Genomic DNA, 14,850 nt, shown 5'->3' on the forward strand with positions numbered 1-14,850 from the left:
GCACTAGACACAAGTGCAGCAATGGCTGCCACAAAACGATGTTGCCAAGTCAGTCGTGGCAAGTCAGCAGGAAGCGCAGGGGCAGGGGTTTGCTTCAGGAGGGGGCCAATCTGCTTGTAGGAAGTGTGCATTGCCTCTGCACTGGTCGGAACCATTGTCAGCCTGGTGCGCAGCAGGTTCCTGCCAGGCGTCCCTGCGCTCCAGGCAGATCTACGGGGGATGGACTCTGGGTGAGGTTTTCAGGGAGCTATGGTGCCTACACATGTAAATTCGATGCTGATGTCATGCTAAGGCAACCACTAATGAGATGGGTGACTGTGTTCAGCTCCCAATCACCGAGATGCTTGTGCCAGCATCTGCCCCGCAGCCCTGCACAGTATCGCACTGGAGCGAATACCAGTGCCAGGAGTGAGGGTGTAAATCTGCTCCCCAGGAGATTCCTGCCAGCAGTGCCGGGGGGTGATCTTTTTAAGTGCTCTAGTGAGAGAAGTAGGCCAGACTGCCCTCCAGTCTGCCTAATTAGGTGACAGCTGGCTGGGAGGGGAGTGGACAAACTTCAACATTGCCCAAGTGATTAGCCTGGTCAGTGGTGGGGAGCCCTTGACAGGCAGTTGCTGTGTGCAGAGACCAGTCAGATCTGTTGGCAGGAGACGCTACGTTCCCCAGTGACACGAGATCAGATGCACAGGAACCTCCCTAAGTGTTTATTCCCTTGTGTTTTTACAGGCTCCAACATGTCAGAAGTGGCTGAGCTCCAACTAGTGAACGGTTCAAGTCACTGCACTGGTAGAGTCGAGGTGTTTCACAACCTGCAGTGGGGAACCGTGTGTGATGATAGCTGGGACTTACAGGATGCTGGAGTTGTGTGCAGGCAGCTGGGCTGTGGGACGGCATTATCAGCCCCAGGTCAGGCTCAGTTTGGGCGAGGATCTGATCGTATTTGGCTGGGTAATGTCAGCTGCACAGGGACAGAAGCTGCCCTTTCCCAATGCAGGGCTCGTCCTTGGGGACAGAGTAACTGTACCCATGGAGAAGTTGCTGGTGTTGTGTGCTCAGGTAAGTTGCATCCATCACGTGACTGTGGGTGGTGCAGGGATTGGGCTGGGAAGCTTTCAGCACAGACCCAGCTCTCCTGTCTGAGTCAGCGCTGACCCCGGTGCACCAGCATGGTGTTAAGGGCCTGTACTGCAGGGAGCCGATTCGGCATCACAGTAAGTGTTGCTCTTCCCATGGTGTCAGTGCTGACTGCATTTCCCCCACACAGTTCTTCAGTAGGCAGCTGTATTTGTGCTTCAGGCTGACCGGATGTAAATATACCACTTGAACCTGTGGATTGCCACGTACACGCAGGGGCGAAAGAAAATGCAGGCCTGTTATTTACCAGGCTGCACGTGGCAATAGACTATATTGGTAAGGGATGCAAGGAGAATATGGGTCACAATGCAAACTGCAGACACACACACAACTAAAGTTAATCAATTTAAAGTTTTATTGGGGATAATTACAAGGGGTAAGGGAGCAGCGTATGATTAGCTAATAGAGTTAATGAAACTTAAAACACACAATAACTAAAATATCTACTAACAATATTTATAAACAGAGATGCAGCATTTAGTAATAACCGATACTTACAAATACATACCAGTGCATAACGACCGGCGAACGTAGAAACTCTGTTTGAAACATGTGAGCTGAGAGAGAGGCTTCGAGGTGATCAGGCTCGGTTACGGGTGTACACAGGATACACAGGATTCGTTTTTCATTCTCCTCTCCCTGCCTGCACATGGCAGGCAGGCCTAAAGTACCAACTATGACATCATAGAAGTGTCATAGAGGACGGGGCCCAAAACCTGTTTGTGTTCGTTTCTGATTGGCACAACCAAGTAGGGGAGCAGTTGCCTTAAAGTCTGGCTTTGCCCCCAAAAGGTGAGGAAATGCATATTGTTTTAGAATGCGTTCAACACTGAATGATAAAAGAAGAGGCCAGGGCAATACCGGTATGGGCAAGTTTTACAGGATGCAGACAGGAACTCATCTCAACAGAACCTTCAGATGACACGTTGATATATTCTTCGTTCTTGAAGTGTTCTTCACTTTGGTTGGCTTTTGAGGCCTTTGAGGGGAAAAATTGTTGCATTGTTTTTTGTCTTTTCATTTGCACTCTTACCTGCAACATATAAAAGAGATATCAATAAATTAAATGTTTTGTTAGGATAATGCAAATTTAACATAAGGATAATGCAAAGTACACCAAAACACATAACAGTTCCAGATTTCTAAAACAAATGTAATTTATTAAAAAAAAATTAATTTAAATTGACTTTAAAAAATTAAGCCATCATGGGATAAGAGGGAAGTCCTTTCATGGATCAGTAACTGGTTAAAAGATGGGAAACAAAAGGTTAGGAATAAATTATCATCAGTTTTCAGAATGGAGAGAGATAAATAGTGCTATCCCTGAGGGGTCGTCAGTACTGGGACCATTACTGTTCAACATATTCATAAGTTATCTGGAAAAATGGGTAAACAGTGAGCTGGCAAAATTTGCAGATGATATAAAATTATTCAAGATAGTTAAGTCCAAAGCAGACTGTGAAGAGCTACAAAGGGATTTCACAAAACTGGTTGACTAGGCAACAAAATAGCAGATGAAATTCAATATAAGGAAAATATAATGCAAAGTAATGCACATTGGAAAACATAATCACAACTATACATCCCAAATCGTGGGCTCTAAATTAGCTGTTAACACTCAAGAAAGAGATGTTGGAGTCATTGTGGATGGTCCTCCAAAAATATCCACTCAATGTGCAGCGGCAGTCAAAAAACCAAACAGAATGTTAGGAATCATTAAGAAAGGGATAGATAAGAAAGAAAATATCATATTGCCTCTATATAAATCCATGGTACGTGCACATCTTGAATGCTGTGTGCAGATCTGGTCACTCCATCCCCAAAAAGATCTATTGAAATTGGAAAAGGTATAAAGACTGGCAACTAACATGATTAGAGGTATGAAACAGGAGGAGAGATTAAAATGGCTGGGAATTTTCAGATTAGAAAAGAGACAACTAAGCGGGGATATGTTAGAGGTCTATAAAATCTTGACTGGTGTGAAGAAAGTGAATAAGGGAGTTTTATTTAATCTTCAAATAACACAAGAACTAGCAGTCACCCAATGAAATTAATAGGCAACAGGTTTAAAAAAAACAAAAGGAAGTACTTCTTCACACAACATAAAGTCAACCCATGGAACTTTTTACCAGGGGATGCTGTGAAGACCAAAAGTATAACAGGATTTCAAAAAAAAATCTAGATAAATTCCTGTAGAATAGGTCCATCAGTGGCTATTAGCCAGGATGGGGAGGGATGCAACGCCATGCTCTTAGTGTCCCTAGCCTGTTTGCCAGAAGCTGGGAATGGGCAACAGGGGATGGATCAATTGATAGTTACTTGTTCTGTTCATTCCTTCTGAAGCACCTGGCCTTGACCACTGTCGGAAGGCAGGATCCTGGACAATATGGACCATTGGTATGACCCAGTATGGCCGTTCTTATATAAAACTAATTATAATAATAAAAGTGTTCAGTACAGAAACTTCCCAACATAATGACCTCTCAAGATAACAACAATGTGAGATAACCCTGGCAAATAATGCATTTTAAAAATCTTGGCCTACTAGGAAACATATTTATATAAAGTATCAGAGGGGTAGCCGTGTTAGTCTGGTTCTGTAAAAGCAACAAAGAATCCTGTGGCACCTTATAGACTAACAGACGTTCTGCAGCATGAGCTTTCGTGGGTGCATCTTGCATCTGAAGAAGTGGGTATTCACCCACGAAAGCTCATGCTGCAGAACGTCTGTTAGTCTATAAGGTGCCACAGGATTCTTTGTTGCTTATATTTATATAAGTTTCCATTCCCAGTCACAAATCTAGCATTCTGGCGCGCAGTCACTAAAATATAGTCCAACAAACAAATGTTTATTTAACGTGCCCCTCACTTTTCCCTCCATTGCACCCCACTCACGGGTGTTGTCCTTGGTCAGTGGAGACTCAGATTGTTCAGGGGTGCTTTCACATGAGTTCACCTCCCAGTTAGGGGGCAGGAATGCACCTTGCTCGTTCCTCCAGCTGTTCACTGTTTGCTCTGGCCTCTGTTGTGCGTTGTGCCACCGTTCACTCCATTGCTCTGTTGCCAATGGCCCTGCACCGTCACCTTCTGCTACCACCTGCCACTGTGACCTCTGCGAGTTGGTCTCTTGAGGTTCCACCAGCTCTCAGTGATTTCAGCTAAGCTCTCAGTGGGAGAACCTCACTGCTAGTGCAGGCTGGGCCGTCTCTTCCACAGAAACACAGGCCCCACAGCAGGACTAAGCATTTAGACCTGATTATCAGTGATTTCAGCTGCAGTGGTCACTTAACAGAACAAAACACTATCTATGGAGCTAATCAGCTCTGCCTTTAAACACTGGAGATGGGAGGTCAAATAATACTTGTGACTCAGACAGACCATCAAGCAAAACACCTGTCGCCACCCTCTCTCTCTCTCTCTCTGCCCTCAATCAGCACAGGCTAAGTACAGTTCTACTGTCCTTTACTCATACAATAAGAACAACAACATTTCATTACCCCCTTGCATTCAAGTGATTTGTAACGCCACCCCAGCCAAAATCTATCACTTGGGCAACACAGCTCTATTTGCTGGATACCTAGGTAGATTAGGTGTGAATGTAACTACAATCTGGTCCTGAAGCCTTTCCCCCCAGCCCCTAACTCATCACTAGCTGTCAGGGAGAGCTCAGTTAGATTTTGCGTACAAATCATCATGTGAAATTATTAGGTTGGCCAACATCACAGAAATGAATGCACTGACATTGTCATGAAAACAACAGCTGTATAAGGAAGCTAGTCTATGTTCATACTTTTCAAATCTATTGTACTTTTTCAGATACACATATTTTATCATAGACTGTATATGCTTTTAAAGTTTGTATTTATGTTTCAATTTGAAATCAAATTTCCAAACAATCACTAAATTGGCAACACTGCATGTAACAAGTTCACAAAATTGTGGCGGGGGGTGTTGGTGAAATTCAGAGGGGGTGTAGGGAGATCCCCTCCCCAAGGTCACTAGCGCTCAGATGCACAGGAACCTCCCTGAATGTTTATTCCCTTGGGGCATTTGTGGACTCAGCCATTTCAGAGCAGATTCCGCTCCGACTGGTGAATGGCCCGAGTCACTGCGCTGGGAGAGTCGAGGTGCTTCACAACCTGCAGTGGGGAACCGTGTGTGATGACGGCTGGGACGTAACTGATGCTGGAGTCGTGTGCAGGCAGCTGGGCTGTGGGACGGCATTATCAGCCCCAGGCGGGGCTCGATTTGGGCAAGGATCAGGGAATATCTGGCTGGATGACGTCAACTGCAAAGGGACAGAAGCTGCCCTCTCCGATTGCATGGCTCGGCTTAGGGGAGACAATCGCTGTAACCATGGAAAAGATGCTGGTGTTGTGTGCTCAGGTAACCCTCCATGATATTACTGTGGGTGCTGTTGGGTTCGGACTGGGAAGCTTTCAGCACAGACCCTGCTCCCATCTGAGTCAGCGCTGACTCCAATGTCCCAGCATGGTGCTAAGGGCCTGTCCTGCGGGGAACCCATTGGGGGTCACAGTAAGCAGGGGCGGCTCTAGAAAATCCGCCGCCCCAAGCAGGGCGGCGCCGCGCCGCCCTTCCCGGTCCCGCGGCCGGTGCAGAAGTGGCTGCGGACCGTCCCGTGGTCCTGCGGCTCCGGTGGAGCATCGCAGGCATGCCTGCGGGAGCTCCGTCCGAGCCGCGGGACCAGCGTACCCACCGCAGTCATGCCTGCGGGAGCTCGAGCGGAGCCGCGGGAAGAGGGGACCCTCCGCAGTCATGCCTGCGGCAGGTCCGCTCGTCCCGGGGCTCCGGTGGACCTCCCGCAGGCATGACTGTGGAAGGTCCGCCGGAGCCAAATGCCGCCCTGCAGGGACAATGCCACCCCACGCGCCTGCTTGGCGCGCTGGGGTCTGGAGCCGGCCCTGACTCTGGAACAGTTTATTAAGAAAAAAGTTATCTAATAATGGTGGTTTCTTGTACGGGTTTCATTTAATATTATAGATGGTTGTGAAGTAAAACCCCTGCCCCAAACTTTGCTGCTCAGGACCATCTGTAGTATATCCTGGTAGGCCTTCATGGAATAAGGGGTGGAACCAAGTCAATTCACCCATGGCTGTCTTCTGTCCTTTGGATAAAGGAGGCAAATGTGAGTGATCACTAATGGTAAAATATCTAGGAATGTTAAGACAATGTGTATGCCCCTGTTTAAATGTAACTTGTAATAAACTGGAGAGACTCTAGAGGAAACCAACAAAAATGATAAAAGGTTTAGAAAAAGTGACCTATGAGGAAAAGATTGAAAGAACTGGGCATCTTTAATCTAGAGAAAAGAAAGCTGAGGATACACATAACAGTTTTCAAATATGTAAAAGGTTGTTAGTGGATGGTGATCAGTTGTTCTCCATGTCCACCAATTGCAGTTTGCAGCCAGGCAGATTTAGGTTGGATATTAGGAAAATCTCTAAGTATAGCTAAGCACTGGAAAAGGTCTTAGGGAGGCTGTGGAATTCCCATCCTTGGAGGTTTTTAAGAACAGTCTAGACCTGTCATGGGTGGCTAGAGTTTGACTCTTTGGGGCTAAGAGGAAAAAAAAAGTAGTAAAAGCTTATTTTTGACACTATCAGCAGATATGACTCAATGAAAAATAGAGAACAGCTCTGTTAAGTACCATAATGCAGTTTCTGCACAAACACTTTTTGAGTAGAGCAGCGCTTTAAATAAACTGGACCAAATTTGGCTCTGTGAGTTTTATCAGCTGTAAGTCAGTAACATCCATGTTTCCCCCTTTCCACATTGAATACACATGGAGTATGTTTTACACTTTGATTTTGGAAGTGGATCTATTTCACAAAATTGCAGTTGCTATTATCCACTACTCTTCAATCCTGACAGCAGTAGTGATACTAGTACCCTGTGCTAGATTCTTTCCATGTGTGTTGTGGGATCATATCTGGGATTTGTTGGCCTTGTTAACTCTGAGTTTGGAAACTATTACCACCTTTCTTGCAAGAATCATGCTTAAACATGGTTAACTACAGTGTTTCAGACCACTCATTTGGAACAATACACTGTAGTATTTTTTATATGGGTACATCTCTCGCTCCCCAGGTTAAAAGGTCTGTAAAGGCAAAGGGGTTAGCTCCTGGGATCAATAATGTTGCTCTTGAGTGACCTCTTTTGGCCAGTAAATGTAGCTCTGAAGAAAGTCGTATCCTGCCTATTCATCCTCATGGAGGAAGTGTTAGTGTTGCTGTGTGATGAAGCTACAGGAAATTAAAGATGGAATCCCAGAGGAACCTGGCCCCACTCAAACACCATTCCAGAACAGGCACAGGAATATGAAAGGGATCTCAAACACCTGTTCTGTTACGTCCAAGTTCATTGTGATTTTGCTGTGGCAGTCCTGCATCCTGCAAACATTTATGTGGTCATAGACGTTAGAAATGGAAAAGCCATGTTAGGTAATGCAGTCTTACTCCCTCCGCAAGTACAGGGTTTCTTTCTGAGTATGTTTTCTATTGTATTGCCTCATCTAGATTTAATCTTGTCAAGGGCAAGTGTGTATTAGTGGTGGTTCTGCTTGCTTCTTAACTTGGAAATATCAAGATGTAAAATAGGAGCCAATGAATGATACATTTAAAATTATTAGGTTTAGAATTATTATTAGGGTGCCCACCCATCCCTCATTTCAAGACACTGTCCCGTATGTCAATGATTTGTCCCGTACGATGCCGACCCATCCCTTATTTTAAGATGTACTGAAATGTATTAAAACTGATCACGTTACATTTTAACCATTACATTGAAAGTTGATGACGATTGCATTGTATGCCTGAGGGTAGCAGAAATATAAACTGAGAGAACAATATGTGATACTTCACACCGTCCCTCAGCACCCCAAGGGCTTAATGGGGGACCGGCCCTGAGCTACAGCAGCCCCCTGGGGTTGCGGGCTCTGGGCACCATTGCAGACAATTGTTGAGTCAAGAATGGATGTTTCTGTAAAAGCTCTGCTCTCGGAATTATTTTGGGAGAAGTTCTCTGCCCTATGCTGGAGATCAGACTAGATGTTTACAAAGGTACGTTCTAGCCTTGAAGTCGATGAATCTATGATTGCCTGCCCCGCTATGGCACAACGGGGCACTGTGTAATCACAGGCCTCATTGGTTGGATATGGTATCAAATTGAGCCCATAGCCAATTACATGGACTAGAAACGAGGGTCACTTTGTCAAGAGTAGGTCTGGTATCCCCATTCTTGTGGCCAATTTTCATCTTAGTTAATTAATCCTGAACCTGTAATGTTCTTTGGGAGCTATGATTGGACACAGGCTGCTTCCTCGCTTCCTGTTCTAAACAGCTGGGCCATTTTTCCCTGTCCTGTTTCTCAGCTGCCTGGCCCACCCAAGAGGTGGCTTCATTTCAGTGGTGAGGAGAGAGCCTGTTCTCCCATTCTCATGCTGTCTCTGTGCGTGGAGCCTGTTTAGAACATAAGAACATAAGAACATAAGAAAGGCCGTACCGGGTCAGACCAAAGGTCCATCTAGCCCAGTATCTGTCCACCGACAGTGGCCAATGCCAGGTGCCCCCGAGGGAGTGAACCTAACAGGCAACGATCAAGTGATCTCTCCTGCCATCCATCTCCATCCTCTGACGAACAGAGGCTAGGGACACCATTCTTACCCATCCTGGCTAATAGCCATTTATGGACTTAGCCACCATGAATTTATCCAGTCCCCTTTTAAACATTGTTATAGTCCTAGCCTTCACAACCTCCTCAGGTAAGGAGTTCCACAAGTTGACTGTGCGCTGCGTGAAGAAGAACTTCCTTTTATTTGTTTTAAACCTGCTGCCTATTAATTTCATTTGGTGACCCCTAGTTCTTGTATTACCCTAGTTCTTGTATTAGGGTAATAGAGTTTAAGGCTGGAAGGGAGCGTTTTGAGCATTGAGTCAGGCCATCGGCAAAACTCGGCAAGAGAATCTCTCTTGAGCCAAGGCCACAACTTCTGTTTGAGTTATCAGAGAAAGACACCCAGTCTTCTTCCTGTATAGACTTAAAATGCCAGAGTCTCTGCACGCTGCCCCGTCCTGAGCGCTGACTCCGTAGCTCCCATTGGCTGCAGCTCCCATCTGCCTCCTGCACTCCAACCGCCTACCCAAGCCCTAAGCCCCCTCCCGCACCCAAACTACTTCCCAAAGCCTGCACCCCAACCGTCTGCCCCAACTGGATGAAAGTGGGGGTGGGAGAGAGCAAGCGACAGAGGGAGGGAGGCTGGAGTGAGCGGGGGCGTGGCCTCGGAGAAGTGGGCGGGGCAAGAGTGTTTGGGTTTGTGTGATTAGACGGTTGGCAACCCTAATGGCAGTATGTGTGCGTGTGACAGTGTGTGTATTTGAGGCAATGTGTGTGTGAGCATAACAACGAATGGGGGTTGTGCATGGGACTGTGTGTGTGTCTGCTTGTGTAGCAGCGTGTGTTTGAGTGTGTGTGTGTTTGTGTGTGTGTGTGCGCACACATGCACACACGCAGGTGGGATGAAATAGAAACGGCTCCTCTCTGCTCTGTGCAGACACACACACCCCATCCGCGAGCCGTGTCGGGTATCTGGGCGCCTGTATCTCACGCCCTGTGCTTTGTGTTTCAGATCAGGGCCCGCTGAGGCTGCGGCTGACGAATGGCTCAAACTCCTGCTCCGGGCGAGTGGAGGTGCTGATTAACAACACCTGGGGAGCTGTGTGTGACGCCGGCTGGGGCCTGCCGGAGGCAGGGGTGTTGTGCAAGCAGCTGGGCTGCGGCACGGCACAGTCAGCCCTGGGAGTTCAGTTTGGTCAAGGGGCCGGTGACGTCTGGCTGGACAGCGTGAGATGCTCAGGCCAGGAGTCTCTCATCAGCGAGTGCCAGCTGAGCCAGCTGGATCCCGGGCAGTGTGGCCGTGGCTACAAGGCCAGCGTGGTGTGTGCCAGGCAGGCCGGTGAGTGCCCAGCACCGTAGCCGTGCCCACGTTCCTGCAGACACGGGGTGGGCGGGAGTGACACTCTGGCCATGCCAGGGGGAGGCCGGTCTCCAAGGGGCAGTGCCAGGGCTCCTGCCCACCACACCAAGGTTACTGGCTGTCCCAGCAGTTCCCACAGCCCTGCTCAGCCTGGGGCACCACTCCTGGGTCTCTGAGCAGTGGTTTGAGCATTGGCCTGCTAAACCCAGGGTTGTGAGTTCAATCCTTGAGGAGGCCACTTAGGGATCTGGGGCAAAAATTGGTCCTGCTAGTGAAGGCAGGGGGCTGGACTAGATGACCTTTCAAGGTCCCTTCCAGTTCTAGGAGATTGGTATATCTCCAATTATTTTTTTTTCATTTTCATTTTTTTTCTCCACCATGGGGCTTCCTCTCCTGCCAGCCCTGGCTCCGGCGCTGGAGGCTGCTACCCCCGCAGGTAAACCCAGAGCACAGATCTGGGGGGCAGAGAGCCTGTGGGGTCTGGGGGAGAAGTCTAGGGGGCAGGGCCTTTAGAAGCAGCTGGGGAGGGGCCTCTGGGAGCTGGTGCCCCACCACCAGCAAAAATCCACCCTGGGGAAGCAGAAGCCCAGAGCTCTAGCAGAAGTGTCAGGTGAGAGGGGTGGGGAAAGCCCCTGTGCCCTGAACTCAGTCCCTGGCAGAAGCACTGGGTAGGCGGGATGGGGGATGTCCCATATTGGGTGACCAGATGTCCAGTTTTTGACTGGAACACCTGGTTGAAAAGGGATCCTGGTGGCTGCGGTCAGCACCGCTGACCGGGCCGTTGACTGTCTGGTTGGCGGTTCCATGCAGCTGGGCTGGCAGGCTCCCTGAGGCTCCCGGGAAGCAGTGGCGTGTCTTCCCTCTGGCTCCTAAGCATAGGGCAGCCAGGGGGCTCCACACGCTACCCCCACTCCAGTCACCGCCTCCGCAGTTCCCATTGGTCAGGAACCACAGGCAATAGGATCTGTGGGGGCTGTGCCTGTGGACCGGGTAGCACGTAGAGCCTCCTGTTCGCACCTCCTCATAAGAGCCGCAGAGGGGACAAGCTGCTGCTTCTGGGAGCTGCTTGAGATTAGCGCCAGCTGGAGCCTGCACCCCTGAGTCCCTCCCGGGCCCCAACCCCCTGCCCTGATCCCCCTCCTACCCTCTGAATCCCTCAATCCCAGCCTGGAGCACCCACCTACACCCCAAACCCCTCATCCCCAGCTCCACCCCAGAGCCTGCATCCCCAGCTGGAGCCCTCACTCTCCCCGCCGTGCCTCAGCCCCCTTCCCCAGCGGCCTGTTCCCCCTCCTGCCCGCTGTGTCTCTCGGGCCCAGCCTGGCGCACCCGCCCCCCCCCCCCCCCCCTCCCCCCCAGCCCCCCCCCAGACCCCCCCCCCCCAGCGCGCGCCCGCACCCCCCCCCTGCAGCCCAACCCCCGCTGCCCAAAGCCCCCACCTGCATCCCAAATCCCTCATCCCCAGCCACACATCAGAGTCTGCACTTCCAGCCAGAGCCCAGAGCCCCCCAGCCTCCTGAGCCAGCCTGGAGAAAGTGAGTGAGTGAGGGCGCGTAAAGCGAGCGACAGGGGAAGTAATGGAGTGAGCAGGGGCAGGGACTTGGAGAAGGGGCGGGGCAGGGGGCAGGGCCTCAGAGGAGGAGTGGGGCAGGGGGCAGGGCAAGGGTGTTTGGTTTTCTGCGAGTAGGAAGTTGGCAACCGCTGCGGCCCCGGGACTGGAGGATGCTTGCTCCCCACTGCAGCCCCGGGACTGTGGCAGGGGGGACAGAGTTTCTCCGGCCTTGGGGCTGAAGTGGGGGGCACAGAAAGGAACAAATGGATTGTGGGGCCCCAGTGGGGGTGGAACAGGGTCAGGGCTGCAGGGGAAGGGGCAGAACAGGATGGGGCCCTGGGCGGGGTTGCAGGCGGAAGAGGTAGGGAGGGGCCCCCACTTGCTCTGGCCCAGGGTGCCAGGAAACATTAACCTGCCTCTGGCTGGGGGGGGGACCTGTGGGGTAGGGTGACCATATTTCCCAGAGGGAAAATGGAACATCACATGGGGCTAGCCCAAGCCCTCCTCCCCCACCCTGCGGGGCTGGTCTGAGCCGCTCACCCGAGTCCTGCCAGCCCCCTCATGCCAGGCTGGGGCTGGTGTCGCTCCTGACCCGACCCCTGCCTGCCCCCCACCCGACCCCTGTCTCTCCCCCTGCACGGTGCTGGCATCGCCACCTGCCCCCCCCCAATGTTCCTCTGCCCCCCACTTTGTGACAAATGCCCACATTTGCCAAAAAATTCAGGACGGTTGTGACAGGGTTTAAAAAAGGGACTGTCCTGGCCAAAACGGGATGTCTGGTCACCCTACTGTGCGCGGGGGACAGAGTCGGGCCCTGGGGCATTATGGGGCAGGGGAGGGAGTCAGCCTTGGCAGGGGGCTGTGGGTGGAGATGGAGTCGGTCTCAGGGGCTGTGGGGCAGAGATGGGCAGAGCTCATTGTCTCATGGGCTCTCTCCCCAGGCCTCGAGATACTCTACTATGTGCTCATCGGCCTCGTGGTGCTGATCTTCGTGGCCCTGCTCTGCTGGAGGATGCGTCGGAGGATGCGTCGGAACAGAGCCTCTGGGAACTCCCTGGGTAAGAGCCCTGGACCCCCGCAGGGGAGGGGAAGGGGCGGGGGGGGCTGGGACAAGGGCTGCCCTGCCGTCCTGACCCAGGAATCCAGCCCCAGCGGCAGCCCAGTGCCCTGTCCATGCCCTGGGCTGCCTCCCTGCATGGGGACCTGCTGTTCTCACAGCTACTGGGGACCCTGCACTAGCTGCCACGCACAGGCCCACTGTCCTGGCCTGCGGGTGCCCCCTCCCTACACCCCTGCCCTGGCAGTGGGGTTCCATTCACAAGGCACCCTGGAATGCTGGGTGACGGCGGCTGAGGTGGCTAGGGTTGCCAGGTGTCCATTTTTTGACTGTAACGCCCGGTTGAAAAGGGTCCTTGGTGGCTCCAGTCAGCACCGCTGACCGGGCCGTTAAAAGTCCAGTCTGTGGCACAGCAGGGCTAAGGCAGGCTCCCTCCCTGCCTTGGATCTGTGCAGCTCCCCAGAAGTGGCCGCCATGTCCCTGTGACCTCTAGAGGCAGGGATGATCAGGGAAGCTCTTCATGCTACCCCTGCCCCCAGCACCAGCTCCACAGCTCTCATTGGCTGGGAGCAAAGGTCTATGGGAGATGTGGGGGGCAGTGCGCTTCTGGTGGCTGCGCTTCTGCCTTGGAGACGGACATGCCGGCCACTTCCAGGATCAGTGTGGAGCCAGGACAGGCAGGGAGCCTGCCTTAAGCCCACAGCGCTGCCGACTGGGAGCTGCCTGAGGTAAGCTCTGCCTGGCAGGAGCCCGCACCCTGAACCCTGTGTCCCAGGTCAAAATCCCCACCCGCACCCTCCTTTCCTGCCAGAGCCTGCACCCGCACCCCAACCCCCTGCCCCAGGTCGGAACCCCCTCCCGCACTCCAAATCCCTTGGCTGCAGCCTGGAGCCCCCTCTTGAACTTCAAACCCCCAGCCAGAGCCCTCACCCACTCCAACACCCCACATCCTGCCCCTGCCTCGAGCCCCCTCCCACACCCGGAACCCCTCATTTCTGGCCCCACCCCAGAGCCTACACCCCAGCTGGAACCCTCACCCCCTCCCGCAGCCCAGCCCCCTGCCTGAGCCCAGTGAAAGTGAGTGAGGGTGGAGGAAATCAAGCGATGGAGGGAGGGGGACTGGAGGGAGTGGGGGGGTGGAGCCTCAGAGGAAGGGCAGGGGTGGGGCCTTGGAGCAGGGGATGGGGGAAGGGTGTTCAATTTTGTGAAATTAGAAAGCCGGCAACCTTCGCCTGGGCACTTCATCCTGTCCTCTTGCTTGCAGGCCACGTGAACATGGAGGAGCTGGGGGCTCCATAGGAACTTACTTCTTCGCAATTTACATTCCTGAAAGCTATTTTACAGGGTTTTTTCTTACTATGCAAGTCATTTAGACAAAAAATTACTAAAATCTTTTCTTTAAGTTGTGTCAGGGATGCTAATTATTTAGTTGTGGAAATGAAATGCACTTATCTATTTCCTGCTCTTGGCATTTCTTTAGGCTGTGAAAACATGATTACATTATTTTAAAAATTTATGATAATCTAGTTTTCAATCACTTTAGTTCAGTTCTGATTTTACTTAATTTTAATCCTGTGATTAAAAATGCTTTTGTTGCAAAAATCAAGTGTTTTGTAAAGAGTGGATGTGTGGGACATGTTTATTCAGATAACAGGAGCAAAAGGGGCCAATTTTACCTCCCTTCTTTGTGCAATTACAAAAGTATGACTTCTCTTTACAAAAAAAAAATTTTTTTGATTGTAAAACTGCTCTGTAAATGACAGCGGGGAAACATGCTGCTTCAAATATGCCACATGCTCATCTCTCTCCTTACTAATTACTCATTGGTTCATGTTGACACAGGGCTTCTGTCCTTTTAAACTTCACTTCTTATTGAAACGGGCACTTATGTAAATATGGTTCATCTATAGTGACATTTCCCTATGCTTTAAATGTTCAGAAAGTCTTAAAATAAATTATGCTTTTGCTGACGGAGAGAAAGGCCAATCTGTACCTCCTTCCTTCATGCAGTTACAGAATTATTGCTTCTCTTTTTATTGTAAATGTTGGGGCAGGGTATTATATTGACCGCAAAATCTTCATACTTTACAAAGGCTATCCTGCAAGACTGTGTTT

At 50.8% G+C, this 14,850-nt stretch overlaps 1 protein-coding gene across 1 annotated transcript in view; it reads left to right on the plus strand.

The window, feature by feature from the left end:
• Positions 1-14,139, plus strand: part of LOC120388108 (deleted in malignant brain tumors 1 protein-like) — a 79,556-nt gene extending 65,417 nt beyond the window's left edge. The window contains exons 2-7 of the mRNA XM_039509701.1: positions 727-1,056; positions 5,197-5,520; positions 9,779-10,105; positions 10,527-10,562; positions 12,620-12,736; positions 14,000-14,139. Coding sequence (XP_039365635.1) covers positions 735-1,056; positions 5,197-5,520; positions 9,779-10,105; positions 10,527-10,562; positions 12,620-12,736; positions 14,000-14,034 — 1,161 coding nt within the window. The 5' untranslated portion in view covers positions 727-734 and the 3' untranslated portion in view covers positions 14,035-14,139. The remainder of the gene's footprint in view (positions 1-726; positions 1,057-5,196; positions 5,521-9,778; positions 10,106-10,526; positions 10,563-12,619; positions 12,737-13,999) is intronic.
• Positions 14,140-14,850: the final 711 nt, after the last annotated feature.

This window comes from Mauremys reevesii, linkage group 22 (genome assembly GCF_016161935.1).
Source record: "Mauremys reevesii isolate NIE-2019 linkage group 22, ASM1616193v1, whole genome shotgun sequence".
NCBI lineage: Eukaryota > Metazoa > Chordata > Testudines > Geoemydidae > Mauremys > Mauremys reevesii.